General features: G+C 42.6%; 1 protein-coding gene across 5 annotated transcripts in view; it reads right to left on the bottom strand.

The window, feature by feature from the left end:
• ripor2 (RHO family interacting cell polarization regulator 2) overlaps positions 1-15738 on the bottom strand; it is a 61587-nt gene that overhangs the window by 40138 nt on the left and 5711 nt on the right. The window contains exon 1 of one of the 5 annotated variants that reach the window (XM_085791629.1): positions 14517-15077. The exons of 1 other annotated variant lie outside the window; for it this stretch is intronic. In XM_085791629.1, the coding sequence (XP_085647755.1) occupies positions 14517-14595 (79 nt within the window). In that variant the 5' untranslated portion in view covers positions 14596-15077. Of the gene's footprint in view, positions 1-2474; positions 2877-14516; positions 15078-15738 lie in introns of those variants that run through there. 3 more of the 5 variants (XM_085791633.1, XM_085791632.1, XM_085791631.1) reach the window with 3 other exon arrangements.

Raw genomic sequence — 15738 nt, 5'->3', positions numbered from 1 at the left:
TCACTGAAAACTTTGACCTGCAGACGACACTAGAAGGAGAGTCAAACGATTACCACGGTCACATATACATCATCGAGGAACCATGACTTGTCGACTTGTTTAGTTATTTCAACCCAGACAAAAGTGGTGAGATGACCGCCGCACGTTTCCCATCCCTGGCCCAAGAGACGACATGAGATGTTTCCTTCAAACTCTCCAAACTGTGTCCCGGAGCAAAACAGTCCTAATTGATCACAAATCAGACTGAGACAACATCACCAAGAAAAAAGTAATTGTTCTAAAGAAATATTTGAGCTGCTGTTTGGTTGCTTGACAAGACAAGTCTCTGAGTTTAGTCAAATGAGTCAAATTAAGATGCTTGATAATATCATCGCCATGGGGCAGAAACTGAGCGAATACAGTTTCTGTGCTGATCATTATCAGCTTGTTGTTTTGACCTATGTTGATAAGTTGATGAGTCAGTTCCAGTTCCTGCTCCTCAAACTGGAAGATTTGGTGTTTTTCCTTGTGTTGTATGACAGTAAACTTTTAGGATTTGGGACTTTTGTTCGGATAAAACGAGGCATTCAAAGACTCTGTGAAACTGAAGTTCAGAGGCGACGCTTAAGGCTCAATCAAGAAAATAATGAAAATAAGTGTTAGTTGTTTGTAGCCTCATGTTACCCTCCTCTAAAGTGTTCAGGTGATGCTGATGTTAATTAAAAATCACATCCACTTAACGTCAACATCATGGTGTTGTGTTTTAGTAGTTTGGGGAGAGGGGGGGGGGCAATAAAACAAGGGAACGTCTGAATTTCCTCCAAACCACACAGTCATAATTTCTTTAATGAGACTTTGGAGAGAAAGAGGAAGAAATGAGTTTGTGTGTGTGTGTGTGTGTGTGTGTGCTTGTCCCTACATGTGTGAGGCAGAGAAAGTGGGAGATGGAGAGAGAGAGAGAGAGACAGACAGAAACAAGAGAGGGAGAGGGAAAAACAAAAAAAGACCAACCGAGGGAGCAGATGCGGGGAATGAAAAGCCGGCTGGGGTAAAGTAGAGAGAAGGTGAGGGAGAGCTTGTGTGTGAGACTCTGGGAACAGACGCCGGTCCTGCATCCCTGCAGCCCGTCTCGGCTTGGCACAAACACACTGCCCCCTCGTCTCCAGCCCCCTTCAAACAGCTTAACCACGGCCCAAACAGGCTGGCAGGGAAGCAAAGCACTTCCACTTAACCATATCAAAGTCAGCCTGGCGCGGCACTGAAAGAACATTTAGCCCTGAAAAACGCCTTTTTTTTCTTTCCCTTCCTCCTCAGAAAACAGCATGAGCAGCCGAGGGAAAAGCCTCGCTGCAGGCTGCGATGGTTATATGGGCGAAAGATTTTCCCCTTGTTTTGTTTTTATTTTCAAGTGCACCGAGGCTGAGAATTGAAGGCTTGTGATGTCGAAGGGGGAGGAAACTGTTGTTTTTGATCAACTTGGACTACATGCAGCTGGAGAGATAACATCAGCTCAGTTGGCAGGGTTTTAAAAATATTAACACTTTTCTACCTCCCCAAAAAAGTGGTTTGCAGACCATCTGGCAGGTAGAAGAGCTGATAACGATTGGAAATATCTCCTGACAGAACAGAGGAGGCTGCTTTCTTCACAGACTAACCCTGCTGCTGCTGCTGCTGCTGCTGCTGTGTTTATCTGCTCTGCTTCAGCTGCCAGATCCACTGTAGGTGGTATCCATGAACAACACAGGACAAAAGACCTGATGCCCTTTGACCCCCTCGTCCTCCTCAACAAACCTGGAGGGGCATTTTTAAAATCACTGACCTGGTTTCTTTCTCTCACATTTCACATGCAGCATCACGAGTGTGTGTGTGTTGTGTTGTGTGTGTTTGTGTGTGTCTCTCTCTGTCATCTGGAGGAGCACACACCCACATGCACTGATACACACTCAAACACTGTCAGAAAGCTCCACAATAACATTGTCTTTGCATTCAAAGTTGTTGCACACGTCTCCAGCAAAACACAAAACGCCTTCAAGGGCAAAAACATCACCAACAAACTGCACATCATCTGTCAACAGGACTCACTGACAAGTCGACAGCTCACGACAAAACACATCAAACTGAGTGTGTTGTAGGCACCAAATCTCCACTGTTTTATTGCACTTTTTGAGTCCAACTATCAAAATGACAGGGAAACGTGAAACCAGCATACAGACCATGATACACCATAAGATTACCCCTGATTGAGCAATAGGTTTATATGAGGAAACTGCTTCATAAAGGAGCCGGTTTGGTTGTTTATGTGAGTTTATCTTAGTGAAATCAGCTCACGCCTCGCTCTGATCCACTAACCCACTGCCCCGGAGAACAAGCTTTACTCCATTTACCCCGGAGACAGGAGGTCCTCCCCCGTCCCCCACCACCACCACAGTCCTCACACCTCGCTAGTCCACTTTCACTGACCGCATTCAGCTCTCAGGAAGTTGCGATGCTCGGACTTACCTCTCCAAAAAACTTCACACAAGTGGCTCCTCAGTGGCGTCCGTGGCCGTCTACCTGCGCCTCTCCATCCATGCGCAAACAGAAAACAGTAAAAAGAAAAAAATAGAGAGAAAGTGCAGAAATCTCACTGCGGCTCAGGATGCAAATAAAAGAGTCTTTCAGTTCCCAAAAAAAAGATGAGCCGATCGCCCAAATGAGCAATGGGTGTTCGAGGTTTTGTTTCCCTGATCGAGTCTCGACGCAGCGTCCGTTCACACAGCAGCAAACACTGAACCCCCTTCACACACATTCCAGTTTGCGTTAGCGGCGCTCCTCCCGTTCAACGGCGCAGCCAATCAGAGGCTGAGGATGTCACGGGGAGGGAGGGGTCGCTCTGTTTTTGTATTCAACCCCCCCACTACCCCCCACCCTCAACAACTCTCCCTTGTTGTGTGTGAGTGGTGGTGGGCTTCTGCGCGTCCACGCGTATGTCTGTGAATGTGCACGCCACCTGATAGCATAAATTAGACTTGGAGTGTGCCCTGTCTGTCCCTCTCTTTGTCTGTCTGTCTGTGTCTCTCCCACCAAACAAATCATGTCACATCAAGCTTTACCAGCAGCTTTACATTTCCTTGAGCGTATGTCCTCCTGCTTTCACAAGGAAACGAGCTAAAATAAAAGGAAATTTATTATTTTATTATTTTTTTCACAATAATAATGAATCGTATTAAGATGTTTTTATGAAAGTATGAAAATTGATCTTAAAAACAGACACTGTACATAGGCTCCAGGCGACCAAAATCCTCATTTCTTGGTCCAAAAAGTGCTGACATGGCCTCAGCATCTGCTATATCACTGCTCACACATGCAGAGTTTTTAGTGTAGTACTGTACTGCTACAGGCCTTATGGCTGGTCCGTCCTCTGCTCTACTTACACATGAGTCCAGCCTGGGGGAGTGAGGGGGACCAAATTTAACCAGCTGTCACCTTATGAACTGTCTCTAATATTTCTCTTTGCTGGGCCATTTTTGGACGGAGAAGCCTTTCAGCCTTTTAGGTTTAAATCTAGACCTTCCAACGTTCGCTTTGACAATAAACACAACTCCTGAATTTAGTGGTTGAATGAAGTTGAACTTTGACCTCAGCTTGATCGTTCTGCGACACGAGCAAATGTACGTAGAAAAAAAAGGTGAATTTGTCCTTGTATAAAATGATGGTGTGATTATCTGTGATTACACAGCATAAAACAACAGGGGAGGTGGGCTTCTTCCAAATTGCAATCCGTTCACCTCCAGTATATACAGGTTCACAGTGAGTGTTTTTTCCCTGGACAGCAAGCGACTCACAAATTAAATTACATGCAAGGGGAGCCATGAGAAAGACAAACGCCTCCATCTTTAGAAACACACCGGTGCTGCTGTTCGAGGGTTGCAGGAAAATACATCTCTGTGGTGCGACTTATGAAGAGTGACTCGTCTTGAAGTGCTCCTGCCAGCATAATTGCCCTCCATAAGTGGATATGCTGTTCCGCCGAGTCCATACAAATCCAATTCAGTTCACCCTTCCATGAAGCAAAGGGAGCATAAAATGGCCTGCCCCTTTTAATCCATCAGTTTGGTATTAGTAGAGGAAGGGATTTCATAATGACTCGTTGATATGATTAATCTCAAACACAGGCTTTTTTTTGTGTGTGTCATGCTGCTTCAGTGTGACTACAGCTTCAGCCTGAAAATTAACTTTGTGCCTTCAATTCAGACTCAGAGAGAAACATTTTTTTGTTGAGATGAGAAATCTGTCCCTCGGGGGTTACTGGTGACAAATCAAAGCTGGTAAAGAACATAACGGCTGAGAAAATGGCTTCAGTGGTAGAAATCAGAGGTGGACAGAGGAAGCTGCATACTCTGTTTAAATGATGAAGTGAGCAAAGGTCACTATAGAAAACATCAGATTGAAATCTCTGGAAAAAACCTAAGTTAGGATAATTTTTGCTGTTTGCTGTTTCCAAGATGAGGGAAGATCATTCACACTGAGACATCTGCTCATTGAGCTTATTGCTGGTGCTTGAGAGTGAGTGAGGAAGTCAGTGGAGAGGTGCACAGAGTAACAAGTGAAAGAAATGCTTGTAAAGGAATAGTTGCATTTTTGGAGATCCACTGACACACTTTGTCTGACATTTCCTTGAAGTTTGAAGAAATACTCTGCTCAAGCTGCCAAATAATTTCAGTCACTCACCTTAAAAACCTGAACCCATACCAGAGCTTTTATACCCAAGTCTTTAATTTAATTCCACACTTTACTTTCTAAAAAATATAAAACCACAGTGACAACAGTGACTTTTTTTTAGCCTCAGGCCGAATCGGTCTTTCATCTGCATTGTACAATGAAATAACACATTCAGGAAACTATGAAGGGTTTTCATAACCCCCTCAGCTAACATTAACACTCAGACACACTTGCACATGTACATGCACATGCACCCCTCTTTCTTCTTCCTAGACACTCAGCTGCTGAACAGCTCAGCCTGTAATTATGGCTGTCATCCACAGCCCCTGACTAGCAGCTATATTTACAGGAGAGCCGGTGCACACATACACACACACACACAAAGAGAAGAGCACGCACACACAGACTGCAGAACAAACACACACGTGCACCCATACATAATCAACTATTTATGGACATTGCAAGAATCACAGCAACAGGTAATTCAACATGAACAAACATTAATGTCAGAAGTGTATGGACCTTCTCTACTGTTTCCAGATCAAAGAAATTCCAAAATGACAGTGAAATTAAAACCAAGAAATGACCTAATCACATAACTGAACAAATGCTGATATTGTACAACTATAACATATGATGAGAAAATCAAAAATGTTGATATTGTTACACAAAATCAGCAGTGTTTGTAAACTGTTTGTCCCCCGGGAGTTTATTCATACCTGCTCTGGTTATGTAATATCTGCATCCAGAAAGGTTGCTTTGTTTCATAAAACACTGAGAGCAAACATCTGTGCCGATTTCTTAATCACACAAAGTGCGTTTGCAGCGATATCCCTGCTTTCCTCCTCCAGTCCCTAAAGTGGTCCAACTCAAACAAGTACTTACTCTCTTAAAACATGTAAGACTAACAAAACGTTGCTCAGTGTCTGAGTTTGATACATGAACCTCAATAAAACTATTCATTTTCTTTGCTCCTTGTGCACAACCAGGTGTAGATCACTGGACATACATCACCAGCACTACAGCTACATGTATATGCCCCCATTCATAAATCCACACACATACTGTAAACATACATTTACTTTATATTGAAATTGGCAAATGTCACTAAAGCCTCAGTGCAGCAGAAGACCTTGGTGTAAATATATAGCCTACTATAAATACATATTATTACATCTGTTTAATATATACACTCATTCATACACAACACTATGAATGAAACCACCTCCCACTGACCTCCGTACTGGCCACCACTGCTGTTGGTCACCACCACCGACCTCCTGCTCCACGTGTAGCGTGGCATTGAATCACCTTCCTGTCACTTGCACTATCTTCAATTATTTTTCATTTTCATTTTTTTTAAAGTCTTCGTTCTTTCCTCTTCCCCTTTTCTCTCCACATTCTGTTGTCACTGCCCAACCTCGTCTGACCACTAAACCAGAGTGAGTCAGAAGGCCACATGACTGGAGGGCAAGAAGGTCAAGGCTAAGGGATGTACAGGCACAGCTGACACTATGTGTGTGTGTGTGTGTGTATTGAGTGAGAGTGTATCGCACTAAAATATCAGAGGAAACTGCTGAGCACCGCCTCCTCTCAGGTTACCGGTCTTCTTTAGGTTCACTCATTGTTGGACTTTCCCTGTTGTAAATGCCAAAGTGAAATACTAACATTGTTAACTCAACTCTTCATCAGAAATACTTAATAAACACACATGCACGTATGCGTCTCTGAATGCAGAGGTGTGTTTACTGTGTTGCTAACTAAATTATACATCAAAAGCTTCAGTATGTCTGTACTAAGTTGCACATTACCCTGTGACTTTCTGAGTCAGAGTTGAACCAATTACAGGCTGTACATAAGGCAGTGGTACAGTCAGCCTGTAATGACAGGTTGTGTGTTGCAGGTAGAGTCTCTCCCCTGAGGGGCTCGAATTCGCGTCAGAGCAGACGGCAGGTGTGTGCCAACAACATCATCCCACTCGTGATTACATCCAGGAACCTGGCAAGGCAACGATATGTGATATGATTTCCTTTTCAAGTCTTGTTTTCTTAATCTGTTTTAAAGAATTTGTTTCTGATTTTCAATCTGCTTGAGGCACCTCTGCAGCTGCCTCTCAGCTTTTTAACATCATTTAGCTCATTGTGTGGAAAGTCTGACATGTAGCACACTGAGAGTCAAATATTTCTCCAAGAGGTTGGTGGAGACCAAAACTGAGCAATAACGTGAATGTGTACTGGAGTTACATTTGTCTATTGACCAGAAACTCAAGAACTCAAAATGATTGCTAATGCTAATGTTGCTCTGTTTCTGCAAAAATCTGCAACTGTTAAAACAACTCCATAAGGTGAATTTAGGCTGTAAATTGTGATATGGCAAAACTGGAACTGGACCATTCAGAAGCATCTCACTGTTGACTGTATGTCCAAAGGTCCATGGTTGACATAATTGACAATGCATATTTACTCAGGAGCCGTATCTAAATAGCTAACAATTCTTTGTACTAATATTTCCATTATATCCATGTGCCCTCATATAAATAATGATACACTGTCATGGATTTAACAACCAGCTGTGAATCAGGTAGAAAACATTAGCTGAACCTCACACTAGAGCGCTCCAAATCATAAAATCACACACAGGGAACAACTTTCTGCAAGTCAATATTTTTACTTTTACTCACTGAATCTCTCTCATACTTCTGCGTTCCATTATAATAGAAACTCAGTCACTTATAAAGTATGGCTTATACAGTTTATAAGGCAACACACTTGAGCCCATGCAGCTGCCCAGGTTGCCCCTTGATGAAGAGCCACGGGTGGTCTGTTTCATTTTGTGCTTTGAACCAGATTACCTCATTGTGAGAGAGGTTTCAAACCACTAAGCGTAAACCTCGCACGCCCAGCAGTGTTGCCAGCAGCACAGACTGTCATGGTAACGGTGTGAGAACTGAAAAGGAAAGGTTAGCAGTGCAGTGAATCTGCCCTCTCAGACATAAGCCACATGTAAACATCTGTAACCAAAAAAGCTGAGCTATGTTCACAAAGAAAGAAAGATTTCTTCTCTTGCATCAGCTGTTGCACCATTAAAAATTCACCTACAGCTGGTTTTCTCTCTGTTTCTATCCCATTCTTTCTCGTTTTTTCTGTGAAAGCTGCAGAAAATAATAATAGTTGGCGTCTTTTGGCTAAAGTAGGTCAGTGGAGCCAACTGTCAGAAGCAGGAAGAGAGAGATGCGGAGCCGTAATATGCCAGCTACAGTAGGTCCCCTCAGGTCAGAGCTATTCCCAACACAGAGCGACCACTGACGCACAAACTACACCACTACTGTCTGTAAGTTGTATTGCTGTGGACAGAGACGACAACTGTGGCCAGACAGTGGAGGTGTATGTGTGGGTGGACTGTCAGTATATTAATGTTCAAGTCGCAAGACAACGCTTTTGTGTGTGTGTGTGTATTTGTGAGGTTAAGAAGGGACGGGTCAGTGCATGTGTGTGTGTGTGTTTTACAGTAGGGCAAACGCTACACACTCTTGAACCACATTATCCCATGAAATCACTGACAAGCCTGTTCCTCACTAAGAGAGAAGGAAGGAAAAGAAAGGAGTCTCTACAGCTCTTGTATGTTCAGCCTCAGTGTGTGTGAGCCTGTTTGAACTTGACGTTATTCAGGAGAGTAATGTTTCCTTTTGCCTGAGTGATTAGGTTTAATAGATGAAGACCCAGTACACAATACTTAATCATGTCACCAAACCATACCACATTACAAGGAAATTTTCATTATTTCACATTATCTCATTATTTTATGTTTTTGTTGTGTTTTAAAGTTGACATGCCTGGACAGGATAAACCACATCATTTAATAAAATGTTAGATTCAAACTTTTGATTTGACAAAACCAGATTGACCTTTTGAAACTCCGCTAGTAAACATCTTAAAGCTGTTTCTCAGCTGTCTAATTAAAAGCTAACATCTGCATAAACAGGAAGTCGCTGTAGCTTTGTATGTTTGCATGTTTGGATGTTGTGACCTCTGCATACAAACATATGTGTTTACATTGGGTCAGCATTTGCAATGTTCCTTCATAAAGGGGAGAACTATGCTGAACAAAAAGGTTTTCTTTCTATTTCTATTTTCTATTTTCTTTCTAGTATCATCAACAAAACTTTTTCTAGTTTGAGGTGGGGTGTTTTGTGATATACAATTTCATATCTTTCTAATATACTTCATAATTACAGTAAACTGTAAATGTCAGGTCGGATATTTTTTGACTTGGTGACTCATTGGCCTCATTTACACATTATGTTTTGATTTCATTTGGAGAAACACCCACTATAATTGCAAAATTGTCCAATTTTGAAGCAACCTCAACATCTATTATAGTATTTGATAAATGCATGATAATCAAAGGTGCATGGAAGCTCTCATCATAGAAGAACAAGGTTCAACCAAGGTTTCAGTATCTCTAATACACTTAATTCCTCATAGTAACACAGTCTTTCTTGTACATCTATATATATAAATACTAAGCTGTCAGATGGTTCCCTGTGCGAATAAATCATCTCCCTCCCAGCTTTCCAGTTGGTGGAGCAGGACTCCTGAGCCTCGGTGGGCACCGTGTCAGCTCAGAGGAGGATACTGTTTCCTGGTCTTTGCGGCATACAGCGTGTACAGACAAGAGACTGGGAGAGAAATGGATTTGTGAAATCTGACCCGGCTTCTAGTCTTGCAGCCTTCTCCTTGAGCTCTGGATATCATGCTAATGCCTCGTGTATGTGTATGACTGTGTGAGTGCGCTTGTGGTGGGGGTGGGGTGCGTCCCCTGCTTCACCCTCTAGGCGGGAGATGAAAGCTGGTACAGTAGAAGTGAGACAGACTTCATGTCATCAGCATGATAAGATCAGAGCTCCTCAGGGCTCAAAAATCATATTTGGTTTAAAAACATATAAATTACGAACAATGTTGTGTTAACAACGACCTGGCAACATAGAAATGAACTATTTTCCAGTAGCTCGACAACTTTCCAGGAAATGTTTTAGACAAGGTACCTCGTCTTCATAGCGTTAATGCTTCTTGGATTACCAGAGGAATGCTTTTCTACTTGTTGCCAGAAAAGTTCCTGTGCAGTGAAAAATGAGACGTAAATTTGGTGTGTCACATGCCTCCTTTAAAATATGCCAACATGCTGTGTTGTGCCTTCACATTTTGTGGTTTATTTGTTCGCTCCTTAAATCTCAGGTGTTAAGATAAGAGCATTAAAGAAAAGCTGTGGAGTGAAGGTTTTAAGAGCAGCAAGGTGAAAACACTACATCAAAGCTTTAACCACATTCAGGTGTAGGCTACTGTCAGGATTACACTGTTAGGTTTATTCAAATATGCATCTATAACTCATCTCGGTGGCTTAAAAACTCTCTAAGTCTGCGTAACAGGAGAAGGAAACGCCCATTAAAATCTGATCAGTGATTGACATGTCAGTGCACCAGAGTAAGATTTTAAAAACCTGACCAAAAAGAAAGAGAAGAAAGAAAAACAAACAAAAGCTGCTGAGCCCTGCAATTAGTGGTTTTGTCGTGTAATTGGTGGTCAGGGGCGGAGCAGAAACACATCCTATTGCTCAAAGAACAGGAACAATATGGGACATTCCTGCATGACAGCAGATAAACTTTTCCAAACCTAGTACAACAAACTGTATCAGATGACAGCGATCCAGACCAGGTGAAACACATAAAACTGCAAATCATCGACATGCAACACATTTAAAAGCCTCTTCACGCTGACATGACAAAGGAAGCCTTATTTCTACAAGGTTTCGCGACTATAAATATCAAGATGCTGCGAGGAAACCTGCCGGCCGAGTCCTGTGGTGTTAATGGCTGAGACATTTCCAGGAGCTCCACTCTTGTGACTCAAAGTAGCTTTTTATGGCTCTTGACCTGACCCAGTTAATCAAACACTGGTTTGTTTATACACCAAACATCGACCCTTCAGTGCGGCCACGGCACCATCGATCTCCTACTCAACTGTATTTTGCCTGTCATTAAAACCTTACAGCTCCTTACTACTGCTCTCCTCCGGGACACACTAATCTCTTGTACTCTGCTCCCTGCTTCCTACTTCCCTGCTGACCACATGAGTAAACTATCAGAGCAAAACCAGACTCTTTGAATTACTCTTAGGGAGGAAGAAGGAGTTAAAGAAGCTATTGTGTTTATTTTGGTCTCTTTTTCATTTTAAAAAGAGGGCTGTGCAAGTTTATGTGTGGGGGGTTAAAGTGTGATAACAGGGGAAGAAAGCAGAGTTGTGTTTGTGTTAATGTGTGTAAAACCACTTGACTGTAGTTTCTGTGAGCTCTGAATACAAAATCATTCAGGTCATATAGGAGTTCATGCAGAGCAAGGATGGGTAAACATCGGCACTGAGCATCCTATCCTCCTCTAACATTTGACAGAAATGTCCACCTAATTTTTATCAAAGCTCAACACAAATCGTGTTTCATCTTGTCGAAACCACGAAACTGGGAATATTTGCAATTTTTATATTTCAATCTCTCACCCTCTCTCAACATTTGACCTTTACACTTGTGAAAACACTCATAAATAAGCTGCTTTTACAGCATCAAAGACCAAGTCCTAAGTTTTTCTCTGTGCATGATCTGCAGCAACTGCAGCAGCAGCAGCAGCCAAGACGCCTAGGGACCTCAATGACCTGAAAAGCCAAAATGTTGATCCACGTCAACCTATCTTTAAAGGGTCAGTTGACCCAAATAATAAAACTTACAAACAAAAATACATTTTCTCGCCTACTTCTGGTGGTAGCCGGTCACGGGGCTGAAATATCTGTTTCTGAGCTTTCTAAAAGTCTGTTTTATCGACTGTTTCTAGGACCGAGAAAAAACAGCTCAGTGGGCACAAGATACATATCAGTCCTTGTGAATACCAGCACCTTCAATCATGGCACAAATCAGCCTACGTTTCTATTTACTGAACACCTCAGTACAGTCAGACCTCTGTGGTGAAATGTGTATATCTATATATGCAGGAACCACATTCACAAAGACAGAGGCTACACTCCAGTCAACGTGTGCCCCAAATTCCATATTTTGACAACGGTAATCAGCCTACAGCGAGTCCCTTTTCATGCCTCTGTAAAGCCACCGCTTTTTGCCTTGTCTAAAATGGGTGCACATTGTTCCCATGGAGTAAAGATAACTGAGGCTTTTTGCTAATTTATATGACCTGAGCTGGAGTAGCTGAGTGTGTGAGCGCGGAGGAGAGGCAGATAAAAGGAGGGAGAAAGCATGCTTGTCGCTGTCTGTCGGGCCAGGCCAAAAGTAGAGCTCCTTTAGTCATAATTCAGTTTTCTACTGACAGCAGCACAATGATGACAAGCCAGCCATGATATATAAAACAATTATTGTCACTGTGCAGAGCTGACAGCTGAAACATCAGATAGATCTCCTCCCCTTTTATTACAGTAAGTCTTACACGTGGGTTGTGTGCAGTTGTGTTATTAAAAGTGTTGTGCTTACAGTACTTCAGGTCTTTTAGCCTTTATCTCTCTTCATTGCATTCTGTGTGTTTTATATTCATGGTTCATGACCAGATCCCATAAACTATTCCCATGCCCATCAACCATGGCTGTGCCTGTATTACTAATCGGCAAATATTAGCATGCTAACAGGCTAGGCTAAGATGGTGAAAATGGTCAACATTAGCCTACATCATCAGCATGGCAGCATTGTCATTATGATCATTACAAAATGTTTATTTTAGCATAAACCCAAAGCTAGCTGCTACCATGGCAGTAGTTTTTCTAAATGCAAAGATATGTTTGTTTGTAATCTCCAAACATACATGTAATGTCCATGACTTGAAATTTGTTCAATTTCATTTCGCCTTCTTATGTTTGTATTTTTTAATTGAAAATTTAATAGAAAATATTAAAAGACTGACCGAAAAAACACGCCATAATTCTCTATTTCCTGCACCAGGAATCATCTGGAAACATCTAAATTTCACTGTGGCACTCATTGTGAGATCCAGACCATCATAGTAGAAACCTCACAAACCTCAGAAACATCACACACACTTCAAAGTGAGTTCATTCAACGCTAGATGCTAATTTTGTGCATAGTAAAGCTCAAAGATTTACACATCCACTACTAATGTTGAAACTAATGATTTGGAGAGAAAATAGGCCAGTGGTGGTAAATTTGCATTCACAGCCAATAAGAATCAAACACTTAAATATTCAACACAACACACAAAGTCTAATTTCCATGACTAATCCAAAGAGCTAATTAGAACAGAAAATATAAGTGATCCATATTCTGCAACCTTCAGCTGCGTCTATGAATAAACACACTGATGCCTGCTGGCCAGCCTCTGCCTAAAGCTGGATGCTGCGATTGGCTGGTTTGTTGCAGAGAGTCATCTGGCTGTGTACCTCCTGGCTGTGGTGTTTAAAGAGAACGTCACATCTCAGTCAGAAGTGGGTCAATGGAGGCATTAACATACATTACACACCAAATGATACAATATCTGGGAATATCCCTCCTGCCCACTGTCCACTGTCATCCGAGGAGATGCTGCCGAGCACTTAAGGCCTGTATGGAGCTCAGATGAGCTATATGTTAAAAAGCATTAACACCACGGTGTTGTAATTTGCACAGTGTGAGCAGATTATGTGCAATGAAACACTTATCAGTGCAGGTTTAATGATAATACATGGCAGAGCACTTAGAGCTGTGTGTGCGTGTGTGTGCATGTGTGTGTAGGTGTGTGTGTGTGTGTGTGTGTATGTGTGTGTTTTGAGAGCTGAAGAGAGAGTTTTTTTTTTTTACTGGAGAGGAACAACTGAATCTGTGAGGCTGGTTCAAAATACATGTCACTGAACATTTTGCCACCGGCATCTGTGTTTCAAACGGTGTGCAATCTCATCAGAGATAAAGGCATTTTGGGAAAATTTTGATTTACAACCAAATCTTTTCTACTAAAAGTGACACAACATTTTACCATTTTACGAGCTGCTTTCTTTGGCAGATATTCCCTTGGTGAAAAAAAAAGGTTAGCTAACTGGCTGTAATTGTTTTTCTTTTGTATCTCTAACAACAAGAACGTTAAGTATATTTTCCAAAATAAACAATCTTATCATAATAGACAATATTCAGTGATTACATAACCTCTCTTTTTTATTTCGTGAATAATCACTAGTCAAGTCCTGTTGATTGATGGTTTTGCTGCTCATCTTTCTTCTGTACGTAACAGTAACAGCTGGTTTTAGAGTAACAAACAGTAACACAATGTACATGTTGAAAAGAGTCTCTTGTGATACATAATGCTTGGTTAAAAACATCTGCCTGTTATACAAGAACGCCCACACTGCAGAGGGCACAGCTCCTCTCTGCTTTCTAAAAAAGGGTAAAAGTTGAAAAATCTATATACCAACTATCCACAGAGCTTCTATGAAAGGGGAACTGGAGACAAAAAGCATGGTGTATTAATCACACTGACTGCATAATGGCTTTCACAGCTGCCATACACTTCTACTATCTTCTTCGACAGTAAGATAAATAAGTTCCTGTTGATTTTTTAAACACCAGAGCATGTGTCAGTGCTCGCTCAACCGTGCAGCAAACAACCACACCTACACAGCTGAAGAGATCCCTCACCACTTCAGCCATCTCTTTTACCCTCTTCTTAACCCTGATCTCAACCACAAGTCACAAGCCGCTCAGTCTGACCGTGCTGTAACCCTCCAGCAGCTGTCGGCCCTGCAGCCCACCTGTAAACCCACGCCTGCTCCCTTCCACTACACAACTGACCCTTTGGCAAAGCCTACCGTCCTCGTAGAAGACATCCTCCGCTTCTTCACGCATCATCTCATCCAGGTCATCCTCTGCAATGTCGGTCATGGCCATCACTGTTCCTCTTCTCCTCCTTCTCACCCCCTCGTCTCTCTCTCTCTCTCTCGGCTGACTAATCGGAGCTTCAGAGAAAGTGACTGGGCTGTAAAATTGGATCAACACCGGCCTGGCCTCTTCGCTTTAGGCGACGGTCTGATCACCGGCTGGCTCCTTGCTCTTCGCTCGGGTAGGAGAGGACTGGGACTGAGCTGAGCTTCAGCTCCCTGCATGAGAATGTGTGTGTGTGTGAGTGTGTGTAAGTGCCAGGTGAAGTGTGTGTGAGTGTGTGTGTGTGTGTGTGTGGGTGTTTGGGTGAGAGAGGACTCCCAGCGACCTTCACTAAGTTTCAGCAGCAGCGCCGATTTCATAATATCCTGTGTAAAAGTGAAGTGAGAGTGTGCTGTTTGGAGAGCACTTGTATGAGTAAGTGTGCGCATGTGTTTGTGTGTACAGTATGGGGAGGGTCAGTGTGTGTGTGTGTATGTGTTCATGTGTGTGTGACTCCATATGCACAGTGTGTTATCTCTGCAGTGAGTCAGCTCGAGCGCCTGGTGATCAACAGGAATAATTAGATTTTGTATTTTGAGCCAGCAAGGACATGCAAAGAAGGGTGTGAAAATGTGTGTGAGTGTGTTTGTGTGTGCGTGGCATGTCATCTGAGATGTGAGGTTGGCCCTGTACTTGTCATTCCTTCACAGCTCACCAGGAATCATGGGACCACGCTGATTGCTCCCTCTATTTTTTCACCCGGCCCCGACAAGGAGGCCTCGGTGTCGCTGATAACGTCTGGTGTCGTCTGCTGCTGCTGAAAGTTTCCATGGCGCCGTTAAGGATGCGGCGGGTAAACATACTCACCTGCTCCGACGCAGACACTGTGGGGGCACCTCGCACACAATCACTGGTTTTTTACATGCGAGACGTTCGCTTTAGACTACATTACCGTCACACTGCTGAGCTTCTGTTTCAGATACATAAACACCAGCCAAACTCTGCAACAGCTCAGCAGGCTGCTCAACACCACGTATTCCTCTGTCAAAGATATTTCTAGAAACTCCTAGAGCGAAACATATTTAGTTTACTGCACATTTTCCTCACATTACACAAAGAAAAACTGGCAGCTACAAGCCACACAATGTCTCTTTGCACTCCAAAATTTAA

The sequence above is a fragment of the Trachurus japonicus genome, chromosome 11, assembly GCF_045865225.1.
Source record: "Trachurus japonicus isolate A0001 chromosome 11, Traja_1.0".
Lineage (NCBI taxonomy): Eukaryota > Metazoa > Chordata > Actinopteri > Carangiformes > Carangidae > Trachurus > Trachurus japonicus.
This window is presented reverse-complemented; position numbering and strand designations above follow the sequence as displayed.